Below are 20,308 nucleotides of genomic sequence, written 5' to 3'. Positions count from 1 at the left end.
GAATTTTTTGAAGCGATTTCCAGGAAGCAAAAAATACTTAATGTCTAGATTAATAAATAAAGGGAGAGAACATCCCTTCCTCACTTTAAAATTTGGTAGGATCATAAAGCAAGAAGATAACATGAATTGTGCATTCCTTCCTGTTAATTTCTATGTAACCTCATTACTATTTAAATCTATGAACATTCAGCTTTTTAAAAATCAGCCCCCTTAAGAATTTTAAGAGTTGCCATATTTAATAACTGACAGAAGATTCAGAGAAACAACTAATACACCAGAACATCCCAAAGGGGCTTTTTCAAGACACAACTGGACTTTCTTGTTTTTCTTTGAGGACGTTTCACTTCTCATCCAAGAAGCTTCTCAGCTCTGACTGGATAGTGGGGAATGGAAGGATTTATATTCCTTGCAGATAGCTGGTCATTTGCCTCTTTTTAGAGATTCAGTGAGGTCACCTGAGATATATCTTGTGTCCTCAGGGCCACCTGAGTAGTGCAAATAAAGCAGAATGTCATCAAAGAAAAACAAAGCCCATTTGCCTCCTGAAAAGGCACCTTTGGCCTGGATAGCGGAGAATCTCCATAGACAATACATCAGAACCTTTACCCTTTTCATTACATTATTTCATCTGAAAAGTTGCTACTGAAATACTTCTGATTTTTGGCTGCCATGGACTTGTATGGTCCTCCTCCTACAATATGAAACTTACCAGTCCTTAACTGGTATTTCCTGCTAAAACGGCATGCAGGGAGCCAACGTCCTTTTGCTGATTTTGGAGTAAATGAAGAAAGAACGCATGTTGTGGGATGTGAAAGGAAACATAGCTACAGTATGGAGCCAAATTTATGCCACTGCATTCCTCAAGCAAGTTAACTACACCACTTTCTCAATAAAACTGGTAGAAAAGTGTGATGCAAATACATAGCAAGTTTTGTTCCCAGTGGAGGTGGGACTTGTCAAGCTTGATATTAGAAAGCTTTGGTTTTCTTGCCCCTCTGCCTTCTGTCCAGTCTCTAGCCACAGAGAGTCCTTGAGGTACAACCCTAATGGAGCCTGCCTGAAGTCATAATGGTCGTAAATTGGATCAGTTGTGTGACCAACCTGATTTTATGACATTTTTTGCAGCAGTTCAGAAAATGAACACTGGTTGTAAATGCAAACCTATTGTTCACTATGAGCAGAAAATTGTTGTAAAACAGTTACTTGACTGCAGGATGCTGTGTAAAAAAGATTCATAAAACATAGTTGTGATCTTAGAATCCAGGTTGTAAGCTCCCTTTTTCCAGTAGGTTATAAGTGAACATTACTAAGTGACTGGTTGTATATTGTTGTCAACTACATGCCTCTGAGAAACTCTCAATTAGAATATGAAGATTAAGGTCAGATCACACAGAGAAAGTTTGCATCTAAATGGAAAAGTCTTAGATTTGGGGCTAAACATACCTGTAGAAAAAAATTACTTGTATCTCACAAGGCAAGGAATTTCACGGCTGTGAAGTCACAATCAGTTCTGGGCTGAACCCGCCCTTCCTTTTTGCACATCAGATAGCAAAGAGTTACGAAAAGCAGGTTGTTTATCCTTTGGTAATTGTTATAAGGAGGATTGGCTTATATACACAATGACTTACAATGAACCAAATGTCGACACGTGTAAAGCTTCATGTACACATTTGTATAAGTGTGTTGCATAGGCCTTAACTGGTGATACTTACTCCCACCCCAAACCTTCATTTACTAATCATATATCTACTATGTATGATGTGGATAGTTCAAGAACAGGCCTGAATGATTATTTTTCTTTCTCATCTGTTGATAATGTAGGGTATTAAGCATGCATAATATTTTTGAACTCGATAGCATTCATCAGTTGACCTTAACTGAGATGGTTCCTTTATCTCTGTCCCAAAATGTAAGCTTACAAATACTGTATACACCTCTGCACATTCCTGGCTCCCACGCCTAGCCCCACATGTTTGTTAAAACCAATGAAACATCTCCCTTGTTGTGATGTACTTGCTTGAACAGGTTCTCTTTAATGTATGCTGAATTGCACACCGAGCCACCCTACGCCCTAAACACCATCAAAGCACTGTAAGCTAGGTGTGATGGTGGTGTGCCTGTAGTGTTCTGCCCTAGGAAAGAGCATGGCTCAGTCACTATTCCTAGTCAATGTCTTCCTCTTCTTCTTAGCCGTGCTGCTCCTTTATCATTTTAGCAACATCTTCAGATACTACTACAGGATTTTCTTTTTAAAAGGCTGGATACTTGGGTGGTCCTTTTTTCTGCTTCCGGTCCTATCTCTCCGTGGAAGGAATGTGGCAAATATGAGGTAAGTCACATAGCACTATTGCATTAGACATGAACACATACGTAAATGCACTTTCAATTAGAATAGAATAGAATAACAGAGTTGGAAGGGACCTTGGAGGTCTTGTACTCCAACTCCCTGGTTAGGCAGGATACCCTACACCACTTCAGATAAATGGTTACCTGATCTTTTCTTTAAAATGTCCAGTGTTGGGAGCGTTCACAACTTCTGGAGGCAAGTTGTTCCACTGATTAATTGTCCTCACTGTCAGGAAATTTCTCCTTAGTTCTAAGTTGCTTCTCTCCTTGATTAGTTTCCACCCATTGCTTCTTGTCCTACCCTCAAGTGCTTTGCAGAATAGTTTGACTCCCTCTTCTTTGTGGCAACCCCTGAGATATTGGAAAACTGCTATCATGTCTCCCCTAATCCTTCTTTTCATTAAACTAGACATACCCAGTTCCAGCAACTGGTCTTTATATGTTTTAGCCTCCAGTCCTCTAATCATCTTTGTTGCTCTTCTCTGCACTCTTTCTAGGCCTCAACATCTTTTTTACATGGTGACGACCAAAACTGGATGCAGTATCCCAAGTGTGGCCTTACCAAGGCATTATAAAGTGGTATTAAGACTTCATGTGATCTTGATTCTAGCCCTCTGTTTATGCATCCTAGAACTGTGTTGGCTCATATTTAAGGAATTGCCCACTAGGACTCCACCAAGATCCCTCTCACAGTTACTACTATTAAGCAAGGTGCCACATATACTGTACCTGCACATTTTGTTTTTCTTGCCTAAATGTAAAACTTTACTTTTTTCACCATTGAATTACATTTTGTTAGATAGCACCCAATGTTCTAGTCTGTCAGAATCCTTCTGTATCTTAAGCCTATCTTCTGGAGTGTTGGCTATTCCTGCCAACTTGGTGTCATCTGCAAATTTGATGAGTTCCCCATCTATCCCTCGTCCAAATCATTAATGAAGATGGTGAAGAGTACTGGGTCTAAAACAGAGCCTTGGGGTACTCCACTGCATACTTCCCTCCATATAGATGCAACAGTTCCATTGAGGACTACGTGTTGAGTGTGGTTGATCAGCCAGTTACAAATCCATCTGGTGGTGATGCTGTCTAACCCACATTTTTCTACTTTATCTAGTTGTAGGTTATGGTCTACTTTATCAAATGCCTTACTGAAGTCCAAGTAAACTATATCGACCGCATTCCTCTGGTCCACTAATTTTATCACTTTGTCAAAGAATGCAATAATATTAGTCTGGCAGGATCTGTTTTTGACAAACCCATGTTGGCTTTTGATTATTATTTTGTTTGCTTCTAAGTGTTCTCTGATTCATTGCTTGATTACCTTTTCCAGAATCTTCCCTGGTACTGAGGTGAGGCTAATAGGTCTGTAGTTTCCTGGATCTATTTTAATTCCTTTTTTTGAAGACGGGAACCACATCAGCTCTTTTCCAGTCCTCTGGCAGTTCCCCAGTGCTCCAGGATCTCTGAAAGATATACCATATTTGTCGGACTATAAGACACATCCCCCCCAAAAAAAAGTGGGTGGAAATGTCTGTGCATCTTATAGACTGAATATGGGCCATTTCCCGAACTCTCCATGCATCCCATTTTCACCCTCCCCAGCCCCCAGAAGTACGCCACAGTGTTCTGCATGTCTCATTTCCACCAAAAAGTGGGTGCTTTTTTGGTCTCCCGAATCCTCCGCACATCCCATTTTTGCCCTTTCTGGCCCCCAGAATCAGTCTGCAGGCCAAACTCAGACTCATTTTTGGCAAAAACAGGCCCATTTTTGGTGAAAACAGGGCACGTGGAGGGTTTGGGAGACCAAAAATAGGCCTATTTTTAGCCTGCAAAGTGCTTTGTGGGGCCAGGAAGAATGAAAATGGGACGCACGAAGGCCAAAAATTATTTTTTTCTTGTTTTCCTTCTCTAAATCTAGGTGCGTCTTATAGACTGGTGTGTCTTATAGGCTGAAAATATGGTAGTTCTGAGATCTCATCAGCCAGTTCTTTCAGAACCTTAGGGTGTAATCCATCTGGTCCTGGTGATTTGAACTCCTCTAGGGTAGACTTTAAGTGATTATCCAGTGTTAAACAGAGCAACAGGGAGAGTTGCTCAAATACAGTCAGGACAACGGAAGAAGAAAAGCAGAATTATAGGGAGAAGAGTAGAGTTACTTATTTGCTTGTTTTGTTTACTTTATTTGCAGCCCGCCTTTCCTCCAGAAACTCAAAATAACGCCCTTGTAGGTCCCACTTCATCTTATGTCCAAAGACATAATCCTAGGTTAGATTAGGCTGCAGTTGATTGAAATTGTGTGAGGTCATCCAGTGAGTTTTCATAAATGAGAGCTCTAATTCAATAGCTTTACTATTAGGCCACATTAAGAGAACAAAGAAAAAAGCAGAACTGCTTGAGTACTATGTATAAGGACTAGCAATCTGAATCAGGTGGTTAAGCAGAAAAACCATTTGTAGAGATTGTTGCTGTTTCTGGATCATATGAAGCAACTCTGAAATTCTAGAGTTTCCCAATCTTGATAATCTACATGTATCCTCAATTCCCAGAATTCCATAACCAGCATAGTGATTGATGATAATTCTGGGAGTTGAAGTCCATTCACCTTCAATTTGGCAACTATAGGAAACACTGTTCTAGGGCAAATGGTGGCCCACCGTTTACAATCTGAAGTCCCCTGATAGTTCAGCCTGCCAACGAATAACCCAGGATGAGAAATACAACTGAACGTTTGAGTTAATTCCTCAGACATGAGTATCACAGAAGAACTGCCCACCAGGAAGAAAGAAATACGTTACAATGAAACCTAGAATTGATCACATTTTCTAACATAGATGGCTGGGGAATTCTCAAAGTTGAAGTCCTCACATCTTCAAGCAGCCAGGGTTGAGAAACACTGTTCTATAGCATAAAAATGTAAGAGGAAAAGATAGCAAAATGGTGTCAGACAATAATGACCAAATTGGGCAAATAGGACATTCTGGCTGTGCAGTATAAAAGTCATCTGATCTCACTTAGCCTAGGTTCCTTCATAGGATTGTTAGGAAGGTGATGTTGAGAAAGGGCAAAACATGAATGTGATTGTTCATATTTATCCTCCTTACCTTAGTATATACAATTGTGTCACTGGCTGAAGATCGCACACGTTTCATGGAAGAGTGCAATTCTGGACACGTCTTATTTGAATTAGCTCTAGCAACTTCCTCACCTTCTTTTCCTCAACCCTTTTAATGTTTCTGAAATAAATCTGTTCTCATTCTTTGTTTCAGAGTTCTGCGTTTCACCATGCTGCCCTTGAAATTCCTTTATGGCATTAAGATTAAAGTGCAGGGAGCCACAAACTTAAATCTGAAAGGGCCTTATGTCATCATCTCTAATCTGCAGTGCTCCATGGACTTGCTTGGTGAGTTTGTTGATCTTTTGGTGCATACCACGTTGGGAGGGCCCTGAAAATATGTCTTGAAATAGGAATAACTTATCTCCATCTTTATCCATGTGAGATTAACTTGAGGAAAGGTGATCCCACAAAGAATAATCTCATGCACAAAAAGGTGGATCCGCAAAAAATGTGTCCATTTCATCATTTAATTTTATTGATCCTTTCATGTTGTATTTTTTGAACTTCATATTTTGCTTGCATTGTTTAGGCACACTGTGTGCTAGCCAGAGTAGAAATGTGGCATGCAACTTAACTAAATTAAAAGCAGAAAAACAATAATAGTAGCAACAGTAGGATGGTAAATGGTAGTGATGGGTCTAACTGCATTTCCCCTTGAATAATGGGTGAATACACAAAATATTTAAAACATTATTATTTACTGTGTTTAAAGATGGACAATGTGTAGCATTTGGGAAGAAAATAGGACTGAATTTGTCCGAAATATATTTTATTCACTTGTGCAACTGACTATTTTTCGTTATCTCTGGTAGAAAATAAAATGGTTTCAGAATTCTTCCAAAAGACAGTTAATATTTCATGACGAGTATGAGTATTTTGCCTATCTTTCCTTGTGCCCTCTTCTTTGCAGTCTCTGGGCTTTTCATGCTTCACATGAAAACAGGAGAGAACAGCAGGAGGCTATCCTCTCCTAATCCTTTTCCAGATCAAGAAGCATGAACAGCTAGAGAACAAACTGATGCACCTCCCTAGAATCAGCTTTCCATATCTGCAAACAACAAAGCAGAAGGATCTATATTCTGTGGAGAAAGATAGATGGGCTCTGTCAGGGGAAGGAGGAGAGCTTCTGCTGCAGTTCTTAGCACCAGATATTTTCTGCATGGGAGACCAGTGTTTCTCAATTTTGGCAACTCTAAGATACATGGACTTCAACTCCCAGAATCCTGGGAGTTGAAGTCCACACATCTTAAGAGTTGAAAGAATTGAGAAACATTGACTTATATAATCATACCATAATCCATGTATGGTTTCCTAAACACAAAATAATCAACAGAGTGCTGAGAAACAAGATTGTGTTTGTCCCAATTGCTTTCCTTCCAGAAGCTCACACCCAGCACATGCAGGAAATTCCACTTTTCCTTAAAGGAACCTGAAATTAGCTTTCCTCACTGTTAACTTCCACATTCCACATTTGGGAAACATTGCCCAGAAATGTTCCTGTAACCCAGTATCACTCTTTTGAAATTCAAATCACACCAACAGGCATGTTAATCTAGGTCTGCTCACTCCATCTGATGCTAATCCCGCCCTAACTACATTCCACAACGGGGGGCTGGGGGAAGGGGTGAAATTCAGCAGGTTATGGAGAACCAGTAGCAGAAATTTTGAGAACTGGCAAATAATACCTCGGGCTGGCCCCAGAGTGAGGTGGAATGGAGATTTTAAGGTATCCTTCCCCTGGAGTGGGGAGAGAATGGGGATTTAGCAATATCCTTTCCCTGGAGTGGGGACCAAGCCACGCCCACAAAACCAGTAGTAAAAAAAAGTTAATTTCACCTTTGGCTGGGTGGATAGGTGGCAAGAACCAACAATTGACCTTCTGATCCTTTTCTTCTTCTGCAAAAAAAAATTCCAGGGATTTTTCAAATCTTGCCCAAGCAATGTACCCTTTTCATCAAGAAAGAAGTCCTGTATATGCTTACCGTTGGTGCTGTCCTGTGGCTATGTGGTTTCATTTTCATTGACCATAAAAAGGAAGCAGAAGCTGTTGAGATAATGTCAGCAACTGGAGACACCATGCTCCGGGACCATGTGAGTAGGGGAGGATAGCAATACATAACCACTGCATTGCTTTCTGTATTCATGGAATCATAGAGTTGGAAGGGACCTTGGAGGCCTTCTATCTAGTCCAACTCTCTACCCAAGGCATTCCTGATACCTGGGGAAACTATTGGTTCTTCTAACAGCCCAAAGGTAACCTTCCCCAAGAAGATGCGCAACGGATATTACACAGTGCATTACATATTGTGTGATATTCGCTGAATATGAATTAGCACAGAGAAACATTGTGTTAGGTGCTATTTGGATACTACTGGCTGTGCCGTGTAAGTAGGAATCACAATTACTGGATGAAACTAGACTCTCGTGACTAATAAACATTCAATTTTATGGAAAGTTTACTTATGGAATAAGGCACTTTTGCATAATGATGCAGTAAAACTAACATCCTAAATGCAGTTAAGTGGAAACATCCACTCTTCTATCAGCACAAAATATAATATATGTTGATGGAAGATAAGAATTGGACAAAGTAAAAAGAATAACATGGAGAAGCATGAATGTTAATCCTATTGCTTATTTCCAATACCTGTGTGTTTCTCTGTGCTAATTGCTAGCTTGTTCAAGGTTCAAGGTTCAAGGTTTATTACACTTGTATGCCGCCCTATTCCCAGAGGCACTCAGGGCGGCTAACAAACCAAAAGGGAAGGGAATAATACAGAAAAAAGCAAAAGGCAAACAAACAAAATACGGAAACAATTTAAAAACAGTCAACAGCCACACAGTTCGAGTGGGGATGGGAACTCATCAGCCCCAGGCCTGTCGGAACAGCCAGGTCTTGGCAGCTTTGCGGAAAGCCTGAAGGGTGGTGAGGGTCCGGATCTCCACAGGGAGATTGTTCCAGAGGGCCGGAGCAGCCACAGAGAAGGCCCCCCCTCTGGGTGGTCGACAATCGGCATTGGCCGGTGGGTGGAATTCGGAGGAGGCCTAATCTGTGGGATCTAATAGGTCTTTGGGAGGTAATTGGCAGAAGGTGGTCTCTCAAGTACCCAGGTCCAATACCATGTAGGGCTTTATAAGTGACGAGTAGCACCTTGAAGCGTATCCGGAGACCGATAGGCAGCCAGTGCAGCTCGCGGAGGATAGGTATAACGTGTTCCTTGATTCTTATTCCTGTCCCTGTGGATTAGTTATATAGTAAATTTGTAGGTCCTTATGTCATTTCAAATATGCAGAATTTATGGTAGTGGGGCCAGTTGAGAATATGATCTTGATAGTACTCCCCTCCTCCCTGATCTCTTCAATCTTGGAAGGGCTCTATTTAAGAAAGTGTTGGTTTGGTGTAGTGGTTAAGGCACCAAGGCTAAAAATCAGAAAACCATGAGTCCAGGTTCTGTCTTAGTCATGAAAGCCATTTGGGTGACTTTTGGGCCAGTCACCCTCTCTCAGCCCAACCTACCTCACAGGGTTGTTGTGGGGAAAACAGGAGGACTTTGTGTGTGTGTTGGATATATTCCCCACCTTGAATTATTTGTAAAAATAATACAGATAGGATATAAATCAAATAAGAAATTAAGTGAACTAATACCAATGTATTTATTAAAAGAAATGCTGCATATCCAGCAAGAAATATTTTTTATTAAATAAAAATGGTTAGTTTCCAGATCAAGATGAGAAGCCACATTGTTACCTTGTTCCTCTAAAATAGAAACAGGCAAAATAGAATAGGTCGAATTACCACAGGTCCTAAAAAACATGTTTCAACCCAGTAATGTTACAGATAAATCTGGACTTACAACAATTTATTAAGTGACTGTTTGCAATTACCACAGCACTGAAAAAGTGATTTATGACCAGTCCTCGCACTTATGACCATTGTAGCATTCCCCACAGTCACATGCTCAAAATTAATTGGCAACTGGCATTTATTTACCATGTTGCAGCATCCTGGGGTCATGTGATCATTATTTGCAATCTCCCCACCTGACTTCTGACAAGCAAAGTCAAATGGGAGAGCTGGATTGTTAATGACAGCATGATTCAATTAACAACTGCAATGATTCACTTAACAACTGTGACAAAAAAGGCCATAAAATCCATGACAATTCACTCAACTATCTTGCTTAGCAATGGAAATTCTGCTTTTGATTGCGGTCGTAAATTGAGGACTATCCGTATTGATTTCCTCGGCCTGTTTGAATAGGGCCACATGACAGGAATATAGAGCTTAGCTTTTTAGAAAGTGCTATTAGAACTGATGGAGTTGAGAGAAATAGTGTGTTACAGGAATCAAAGATACTCCCTTGTCAATACTGTATACATTGGCTGAAGAAGAAAGGCCTAATGTGTTCATTATTAAACTTGTTCTTTCCTGTCTAATTAGCTGAGAGTATGGGTATTTTCTGAAGGCCACAGAACAGGTGAATCCACGTTGGAGCCCTTGCAAAGAGAGGCCGTCGATCTCGCAGTGAAGGCCCAGGTAAGAATGTGACATTTCCACACTTCTTATCGTATTTCTTCATTTAACTCGGACAGAAATGCAGATAGGAAAGCAGTGCTATTTCTGTGAGTCATTCAGTTGTAGGAACCAGAACCATGGCAAGCTAAGCAATGTATAATCATAATCATTATTGGAGCACAGCAGGGGTGGGTTCCTCCCGGTTCGCACCGGTTCTTGCGATCCGGTTCGTCAGTGAACCCGGAAGTAATTAACTTCCGGGTTCCTAGCCCCTGTCGCTGGGTGCCTGCAGGGTTTTTCTTTTTAAAAAACACCTCTCCGGAGAGGAAGCCCTGTCAAAGCGCACCTTTCCTGCCTCGGCGGCTGCAGGGACCACCCCGTCGCTTTCTCTTCCTCCTCCTCCTCCTCCCCTTCTGCCATGAGCAGCAACAACGGCAGCCGAGCTGGGAAAGGGGTGCTTTAGCAGGGCTGTGGAAGCCCTGTCAAAGCGCACCTTTCCTGCCTCGGCGGCTGCAGGGACCGCCCCGTCGCTTTCTCTTCCTCCTCCTCCTCCTCCCCTTCTGCCATGAGCAGCAACAACGGCAGCCGAGCTGGGAAAGGAGCGCTTTAGCAGGGCTGTGGAAGCCCTGTCAAAGCGCACCTTTCCTGCCTCGGCGGCTGCAGGGACCGCCCCGTCGCTTTCTCTTCCTCCTCCTCCTCCTCCCCTTCTGCCATGAGCAGCAACAACGGCAGCCGAGCTGGGAAAGGAGCGCTTTTGCAGGGCTTCCGCCACGCCCCCAAGGACCGCTGACCTCGCGCCTCCGTTTCTTCTTCTTCCCCAGCCTTCCCAGTTAGCTTGCTTGAAGCTCCGAGGAGGCGGGAGGAGGGTCGCAGGAGTGGAAGTGGGGGGAGGTCTTCCCGGCTGGGAAGAGCTGAGAGGCTGCCGGCCCCTTTCGCAGGAAAGTTAACTTTTCTTGGCGAAATCCTGCCCCCCCCCTGCGTGGGTGAGTGGTCGGCTGTCCTCTTCCCGTAAGCCGCCCGGAGTTACCTGTGTGTGAGGTGGGCTGCCCTATGCATTTGCGTGTGTGCGCTGGAAAGAGAGTGAAAAAGAGAGGGAGAAATAATTATATTAATTAGATAGATCAATCTTTCTCCACCTTGGAGACTTGAAAGTGTGTGGACTTCAACTCCCAGAAAGGGAGTTGGGAGAAAGGGAGAAAGGAGGAGAGAATGAAAGGAAGATGGGGGAAAGAAGAAAGAGGTAAGGAGAGGAGGATGGAAAGGAGAGAAAGAGGGGGAGAGAGGGTAGAAAGGGGAAGAGGAAGAGCGGGAGTAAGAGAAAGGGAAGGGAAGAAGGAAGGGGAAGGAGAGGAAGAAGGAGGAAAGTAGAGAAGGGAGGGAGGGTGAAAAGAAAGAGGTAAGGAGAGGAGGATGGAAAGGAGAGAAAGAGGAGGAGAGAGGGTAGGAAGGGGATGAGGAAGAGCAGGAGAAAGGTACAGGAAGAAGGAAGGGAAAGGAGAGCAGGAAGGAAGAAAGTAGAGAAGGGAGGAAGGGAGAAAAGAAAGGGAAAATAAGGTGGTGTTATAACAGGAGGAAGGGATGGTAAACAAAGCAACCCAAACTGTATATTATAACCTATTAAATGAAATAATAAATGTATAAGAATGATAAATGTTAAAACACTTGTAACCAAACAACATGCTATATGTGATGATGGGTTTTTTTCTTTTTGTTTTGTTTTTTTATTGTTGTGGGTATGTGTCGTCTATGTAACAAAAAAAATAAAAAAAATTATTTTTATAAAAAGGTGGAGAAACACTGAGATAGATGATAATGAGGGAGGGAGAGGGAGAGAGAGAGAGAGAGACCATAACTAGATAGACAGATAGGCAGGCAGATAGACGGATGGATAGAGAGAAAGAGAGAGAGATAGGTAGGCAAGCAGATAGATGGATGGAGAAAGAGAGAGGGGAAAGAGGGAGAGGGATACCATAACTAGATAGGCAGTCAGATAGACAGACGGATGGATGGATAGAGAGAGAGAGAGGATGTATATAATTAAGGTGACCAGACGTCCCTAGCAAGGTCGCAGGCTGGCAGTAATGGTGTCCCTCTTTACCAATCTGAAAATCTGGTCACCTTACTTGTTTAGGTAATTCTGAGGTGGTTGATGGTTCTGTGAGTGCCTGTCCTTTATAATTTTCCACATTGCCTTGATGGTTTTTATTCCAGTGACTTTGTCTTTCCTGTTCTTAGGCTTAGGAAAAAAAAACTGGTTTCATTGGCAGTCTTTCTTTTTGGGGGGGGGGGGATTTTTATTTTTTTGGTGTTTTCCTAGCACTGTCATAGTTTGTGGGTGTGGGTGGGTGTGTAATGTCCCACAGTTATCTATGCATTAATAATGATCTAGTAATATTAATAATATCTAGTAATTAGTAATATCTAGTAATAACATCATCTTGGCCCCTCCCATCAGGTCACATGGGTGGCAGGCCACTCCCATCCGGTCACATGGGTGGCAAGCCACTCCCATCCGGTCACATGGGCGGCAAGCCACTCCCATCCGGTCACATGGGCGGCAAGCCACTCCCACAAAGGAGGCCACGCCCACAGAGGTGGTTCGAACAATTTTTGAAACCCACCCCTGGAGCACAGTAATAATTATTACTGACAACTCAGCTACCACCCAAAGCAGCAGAGTAAAAAACAAAATCATCTCATATTTAAAAGAATATTTCCTTACTAAGTACGATGAATTCAAGACTGGAGGGAGCCGTTTTATCTTCCTTGCCCAAAATGCCAGCCCAAAGCTAGACTGAATTATTTTCTTTCAGTTTAATAGGTAGCTATTAAAAATGTGATGGGACACGGTGGCTCAGTGGCTAAGATTTTACTGTAAAATCTCCATTCCCTCTCCACCCCACTATCCTGCTTTCCCGTTGCGTTCTCCTGTGCAGGGCAACAGAAGAAGACCCAGCCGATCAGCTGGAACTCTGATCAGCTGGGACTCGGGAGACAGCAAATAGATGGGGGCGGGACCAGTCAGAGGTAGCATTTGCCAGATCTCTGAACTACACAAAATTTCGGGAGAGAGGAATGGTAGAGGGGGAGGGGAAGTAGGGTAGAGGGGAATGATGGAGGGAAGAAGGAAAGTTGGAGGGGGGCGAAAGAAAGGGTGTATGGAGGGTCGAAGAGGTACATTGGGTTTCTATTTTGGGGGGTATTGTCAACAAGAGGAATGGCTGTGTTTATTGTTTAATGTTATATGGCCCCGGTTATGCACAGTATATATGTGACTGTACGAAAATGAAATGGAAAATAAAAACACATTTAATAGCAATAGCAGTAGACTTATATACCGCTTCATAGGCCTTTCAGGCCTCTCTAAGCGGTTTACAGAGAGTCAGCATATTGCCCCCAACAATCCGGGTCCTCATTTTACCCACCTCGGAAGGATGGAAGGCTGAGTCAACCCTGAGCCAGTGAGATTTGAACCGCTGACCTGCTGATCTAGCAGTCAGCCTGCAGTGCTGCATTTAACCACTGCGCCACCTTGGCTCTTTACAACGAAAAGAAAAAAAAGAATAAAAAAGAAAGAAAGAGAAATAATAATAATAATAATAAAAAAATAATAATTTCCACTACCGGTTTGGCAGAACCGGTCAGAATTGGCTGAATACCACCTCTGGTCACAAAAACCAAGATGGTGGCTGTGATGGTAGGATTGAAGTTCCTCTTGATTTTATGTCCAGCACAGCCATCATCTATATGTGTTATTCTGCTGACACCCTGGCAGAGAGGTTAGCGTCATGATTCCACTTTTGTAATGCAATGGTCACAATGTCCCTCTTCTGGACAGTGATTGTTTTTCTTTCTTTGTAGGTGCCAATCATTCCTGTGGTGATGTCCTCCTACAAACCATTTTTCGACATGAAGACTAACAAATTCACCTCTGGTATTCTATTGCACTGGGAATAATAGCTAAATCAATACTTGTCTGGGTCCCCCCCCCCCCCCCCGCTTTAGGTAGCAACATGTCAGCTCTCAAGGGGAGGCCTACAAGTGCAAGTGACCAGGATAAAATTAGGTCAGCCCTTCATCACACAGCACTAAGAGGCAGATAATAGTTTTGGACTGGAGACATCACTTGATTTAACCCTACTGGAAAGGACAGGGCCAAAATGTTCAGCCTTGCAGTCAGGGGCCGATTTTCTTTCCCCCTTTATTGAACAGGAGAAGCTTCCAGGATGAGAAGCAAAACGTTTTCAAAGAAAAAAAAATCCAAGAATGTCCAGTTGCCTTTTGAAAAGTATCTCCGGGACCTTTATTAGAGGATTTCTTTTAAAAAGCAAAAAAAGTGGAGCTGCAATTAAACTGTTGCCACATTTTAGCAGTATAATCATGGTGTTCTAAAGGGCACCCAAATAGACTGGGGCATATGATGCAGTATCACTGGTTGCCCTCTTTTGGTTAGAAGCCAGCAATAGCAATAGCAGTTAGACTTATATACCGCTTCATAGGGCTTTCAGCCCTCTCTAAGCGGTTTACAGAGTCAGCATATTGCCCCCAACAACAATCCGGATTCTCATTTTACCCACCTCGGAAGGATGGAAGGCTGAGTCAACCCTGAGCCGGTGAGATTTGAACAGCCAAACTGCAGTCAGCTGAAGTAGCCTGCAGTGCTGCATTTAACCACTGCGCCACCTCGGCTCTAGATTCAGCGTCTCTCTGAATCTAATAGGAGAACTTCTGAATGGCAGAGGAGGTCTATAACAGTGTTTCTCAACCTTGGCAACTTGAAGATGTCCGGACTTCAACTCCCAGAATTCCCCAGCCAGCGAATTCTGGGAGTTGAAGTCCGGACATCTTCAAGTTGCCAAGGTTGAGAAACGCTGGTCTAGAGCAAGGGTGTCAAGGACAAGGGTGTCAAACTCTAAATGTGGTAGAATCCGACCCATCCTGGAAAATGTAAGGGGCCGACCTGGTCTATAATTTATGCAAGCTATACTTCTAAGGACAGGTAGTCCTTGAGTTATGACTGGTTGTTTAGCGATGGTTCGTAATTACAATGGACCTCCCCTAAAAGGTATTTATGTCCCAGTTGCGAGTTCTGATGGCCAGGCTGAAAATCGGTGTTTATTTCCAGCTTTTAGTAAAAATGCCGCATAGTAAACAATGGGTTCGCTTAACAACTGTTGTTTTTCGTTAATGATTGCGGTGTTCGCTTAGCAACCATAGCATTTGCTTTATTGCCTTGCAAAAAAAATGTCCAGTCACATGATGATTCACTTCATAACTGTTATGACTTTCAGCCATAATGGGCAGGCTGCATTGCGGTTGTGAGTCAAGGACTACCTGTACTAAGTTAAGATGCATTAGCTGCAAAGTCAAGAGATAAGACACCATAGTTCTTGTTTTCTGTTTCTCAATACGCAAGTCAGCATTGTGTTTCCGCCCTGTGCAAGTTAGGGAAGGTCAGGCCTTCCAGAAACCAGCTTTGACCCCGAGAAGCTTAACTCTGGTTGTCTGGATGAGACATGATTGAGATCAAATGCATTTGGATACTTATGAGCCATGCCACAATAGATGTCTTTGTTTTCTCTCTCCCCAAGGGGACATCACCATCCGCATTCTTCCACCCGTGAAGACCGAAGGATTGAGCCCGGGTCATATCCCAGACTTAACAGACCGTGTGTGGGAGACCATCCTATCCAACTTCTATGAGATCTCAGGAGAGCCTGAGAAACAAGCAAGCATGGTGGTCAAAGAAGACACCAGACCAGCCCCCAAGGCACTAAGGAACTACTAGTTCAACCAAGGAACTAATTCAATCCCCCTCCCCATTTCATTGCTTCTTCTTGGGCTTTTGTGAATCTACCCATTTATGGGTGGCTGTCTTGGGTGTCGTAACCTTTATGACCTGGACTTCTTATGAGAAGAGAGCAATTTCCTTTGGGAGAAAGCTGAGAGATCGTTGGGGAGCCCGTAAAAGTGGTTCTCCTCTTTCCCTTGGGTTCTTTGAGTCCTGCTTCCCTTTCCCAAACACTTTAAAGGGTAGAAAACTAAAATCAAAGAGAGCTCCATGCAGCGCAAACCGGAGTAGGCCGGCTGTGGCTTCCAAAACAGGTTTCTCGGCTACGTTGCTTCTAGAGCTAGAACTGGGGCCAGAACTGGGGAAGGCGGCAGCAGGCATTGTGAGGCAAGCGCCCGTTGCCACAGCAACTGGCATCTCCGATGCAAAAGGGACAGCTCGCTCCGAGCCAGAGACAGCCCGTTGGGAGGAAGAATTCACAATGTGATTGGGAAGCCAAACACGTGCCTCACGAATCCTCCCAAAGGCTGGAGCGGAGGAGGCCTGTCTCCTTAACTCGGAGATCTCCGCTTCTTTTGCACACAGGTAAATATGGCGCAGGAGGACCATTTCATCGGAGGCTTCCTTGACTCGCGTTGGCCATGCAATGGGTTGTGTTACATAAACCGGGAGATTGGATTAAATCATCATGGGGTTGACTGCTTTAGGGAACGGCCAATTTTGTCAGCATAGCCATTGTATTTTGTTAACTCAGTGAGTTGTGTGAATGCAGCCAGAGATGGTGGGGCTACAGGGTAATGCATCAGAGTTTTCCAGGGATAGTACAGTGTATGTTGGTGGGAAAGAAAATTTGAGGGAACTTTGTCAATTAACCGTGTCTTATTGTGGCTTTCCCAGTGGAAGACCAGATCCCGCGACAACACTAGCTATTCTTTTTTGCCTTGGTAGTCTAAAATAAATGTCATATATTATGGAATATTATGTATTTCCTTTGAATATTGACCTACTGCAATAATTATATATCTCTAGCCAGTTTACAAATCAATTCATGAAAAATATCGGTGCTGCAAAAAAAAAAATCAGTAAAATTTAATCAGGTAAGGAACAAAGGGTATCCTTTGTTTGGATAATCATATCCAAAGACTTGTCTAAAAAGGCTATTTCCATCGTTTTCTGAAAGGGGATCAAAATGGGATTTACCCAGATCTTTGCTGTGGGGTGGGGAGCATATTCTAAAGGTTAAAGTGTGGAGTATAAGAGAAATATTGTTTCCAGGTTCTGGCCTCTTCCACGGACACTCAAGGCTTCCTCCATATGTTTTGCTTGTCCAGAGAGTTTATAATAAACTCACGTGACATTTTCATTTCCCTTTCCTTTTATTCTTTATTCTTATCCAAACCCTCTCAATGGAATTCCATGCTCAGTTTATGCTCCCTTTGTACACAACACAACTTCTTTTCTGTTCTAGATTGTCAATGGTACCCCCTATTAGCTTTGGTGTTGCAGCTTTCTGCTAATCTGTTGGTTTTTAGAAGAAAGTGGACAACCTTTTGTCTGAAATGGTATAGGGTCTCCTGCTTGAGCAGGGAGTTGGACTAGAAGACCTCCAGTGACGTGCGGTGAGGTTTATGGCTGGTGAGGCAGTCCTCTCCCCCGACATCCTACTGTCTAAAGCGCTTTCTTTCTTTCGCCCGCCTGAGCTCTGACAACTGCCGCTTTCTTTTGCCTGGCTGCCACTTTCTTTTGCCCGCCTCTGTGTCCGCAGCAGCCGCGGACACAGAGGTGGGCAAAAGAAAGTGGCAGCCCGCCAGCTCACCCACCTGAGCTGGCGGGCTGCCGCTTTCTTTTGCCCAGCTGCCGCTTTCTTTTGCCCGGCTGCCGCTTTCTTTTGCCCGGCTGCCGCTTTCTTTTGCCCGCGGACACAGAGGCGGACGAAAGAAAGTGACTTTCGCCCACCTGAGCTGGTGGGCTGCCCTCCCTGCCTCTCCTACCCCCTTCCCTCTCTTCACTCAAACAAACTCTCTCTCAAATTGGGAAAGTTTGTTTGAGTGAAGAAACAAACAAACACACACACACACAGTTGCACCAGGAGGATTAATTTTGAATTCCTCCCTCTCCCTCTGACCCACATACCTTTTCCAGCTGTTTCACAGAGGATTTCAACTCTGCTCTTGCCTGCCATCATGAAAATGTAAAAGGAAAAAGGCAAGAGCTGCTGAGGTCAGGCTGGGCTAGCTGCTGCCAGAGTTCCCAATGGATGACTCTGCTTAACTGTTTAAAAAAGCCTCTAAAAAACGCCCTCTACAGGAGGAGGCAAGAGAACCACGTGCCTCATCTACATAAGGAATTTTTCGGCTTTTAACCCTTGCTTAACTCTGCTCGAGTGATCATAAAGTCAGACTAGATGAGGCACGTGGTTCTCCTGCCTCCTCCTGTACAGGGAACTTTTTAAGAGGCTTTTTAAAACAGTTAAGCGCTAAGCAGAGTCATCCACTGTGACTCTGGCAGCAACTACCTCAGCCTTTTTCCTTTTACATTTTTTTTGTTTTCTTAATGACAGTGGTGAGGCTCTGCCTCCCCTGCCTCCCCTGACTGCACGTCACTGAAGACCTCCAAGATCTCTTCCAATGCTGTTATTCTGTTATTATTATTCTATTAATCTCCAATCCTCCCATGGAGGCTTCGGTATCTTCCAACTATTTTTGGAAGGCTGGGCGGAAGGGGCCAACTTGTAGCAGCCAACTCACTGCTGCCAACTTGCTATGATCAACTCGCCACGCGACAATTCAACAATTCACATTTTGTCCCTCCTTGTTCCTCCCTTCCTTAATGATTCCATTCTACCATTTCTTCAATATTAGTGTAACTCTTGTCCCGCAGTGAGTTGTCCTGCAGCGAGTTGGCTGTGGCGATTTGTCATAGATCCAGGCTGGGATTGGTCAAATTTGCTCAGGGGGTAAAGAATGATCTACTACAGCAAGAGCTTGGTGCCAGTTGCTGAGCTCAGTTGGGCCTTAATACTGATTTTCTGACTCCTCAGCAGAGGTGGTATTCAGCCGGTTCTGACCGGTTCTAGAGAACTGGTAGCGGAAATTTTAAGTAGTTAGGAGAACTGGCAAATACCATCTCTGGCTGGCCCCGCCCCTATCTATTCGCTGCCTCCTGAGTCCCAGCTGATTGGCTGGGTCTTCTTTTGTTGCCCTGCACAGGAGAACGGAGCTGGAAAGCAGGTTAGTGGGGTGGGGAGGGAATGGGAATTTTGTAGTGACCTTCCCCTGCCATGGCCACCAAGCCATGGCCACCAAGCCGCACCCTCAGAACCAGTAGTAAAAAATATTTGAATCCCACCACTGCTCCTCAGGATTGTGTGCTTCACTTGTTTGCCTTTCCGTGGGACTCACTTTTTTGCTCCTCCTAAGAAACACCAGCTATTCTACTGAAGACACTTTCATGTTCTGCAACACTGACATATTGCAGCATAGAAACTAAGCCTTTTACTTTCTCCAATAAGGACACAAGCTTTCAGTTCCAACAGGCGTAGTCTTTGAGCAAGAGGACAAAGATTACATCCACCTTGGAAATCGCTGAGAAGCTTCTTTTGTTCTCCACACTGCTTGGAGTTTATTGGAGTCTCCCTCCGGCCAACTCTTAATATGGTCTCCTTATTTGCTAGCTCATTGATCAAGCAGAAAAATAAATTACATTTAGGTCATCCTGTCAGAGTATGCGTGTCTATGCGTACGTATATTTCAATCCAACCAACCTAATTATGAAGAATTTTGTAAATGTAGCAGAACTGTAGCTTTAAGCAAGAAGCAAAAATTATATCTGCAATAGCTTAAAAAAAGAAGCAGCAGTGGCTGAGGAAGCAATAAATTATTCAAAATGTAAGAGATTGTAGCAGTTCTAGAAACCAAGGAGGGAGTGGAGAATCAGACAAGTGATGAAATGTTTAAGAACAATCAAGCTGATAACAGTGAGCGTTGAAGAAAGAACAGCATATGAAACAGAGCAAATTATAGGAAGAATTTGAAAAACCTAGGCTACTGGCTACCCTGTGAAGATAAGAATTTGAATCATTCCCTTGCTGACTGTAACACATTAAAAAGTGGACTTTAATATCTGAAAAGTTGATTGTTCTATTTTCAGCCACTCATTTTCTGGGCCCTCCAAATAAGTTTACCTAGCTCAGATTCTGGTACCAAAAAAGTAATTTCTCTGAAATGTCACCGTTCCCACATTGCCAAAGCCACAACTGCAAATCAAGGAAACATTTGCAAATATTAAAATAGAGATGGACTTGAGGATATTCCAATTTTTAGAATGAGTTTGGTTGTCTACTTGCAGACATTTCATGATCTGACTAGGTAATATCATCTGTGCACTACATAGATTGTCTTCTATTGGGAGCTTTGTGTTGAGGGCCTGGCTTCATGACTTATCCTAAGATATTTTAATCAGGTGAAAAGGTCAACATGCCAAATTTTGGTTTCCTTCTTTCCCATTTCAGATCATTATGCCACTGATTGCAATTCCCTTC

The 20,308-nt window shown here is 43.3% G+C and overlaps 1 protein-coding gene across 2 annotated transcripts; it reads left to right on the top strand.

The window, feature by feature from the left end:
* The first annotated feature begins 2,144 nt into the window (after positions 1 to 2,144).
* On the top strand, positions 2,145 to 15,711 carry LOC116504654 (1-acyl-sn-glycerol-3-phosphate acyltransferase alpha-like). Of its 2 annotated transcripts, XM_032211819.1 has the most exons (5): positions 2,145 to 2,329; positions 5,613 to 5,746; positions 7,377 to 7,552; positions 9,903 to 9,998; positions 13,839 to 13,934. In XM_032211819.1, exons 1-5 carry the CDS (start codon positions 2,145 to 2,147, stop codon positions 13,932 to 13,934), a joined length of 687 nt encoding a protein of 228 aa, XP_032067710.1. The 2 variants fall into 2 exon arrangements, 1 of the variants encoding a protein (XP_032067710.1); XR_004254835.1 differs by lacking the exons at positions 2,145 to 2,329; positions 5,613 to 5,746; positions 7,377 to 7,552; positions 9,903 to 9,998 and adding exons at positions 10,971 to 11,015; positions 15,569 to 15,711 and having other exon boundaries at positions 13,839 to 13,911.
* Positions 15,712 to 20,308: the final 4,597 nt, after the last annotated feature.

This window comes from Thamnophis elegans, chromosome 2 (genome assembly GCF_009769535.1).
Source record: "Thamnophis elegans isolate rThaEle1 chromosome 2, rThaEle1.pri, whole genome shotgun sequence".
NCBI lineage: Eukaryota > Metazoa > Chordata > Lepidosauria > Squamata > Colubridae > Thamnophis > Thamnophis elegans.
The sequence above is the reverse complement of the archived record's forward strand: the minus strand, read 5'-3'. Positions and strand labels throughout refer to the sequence as shown.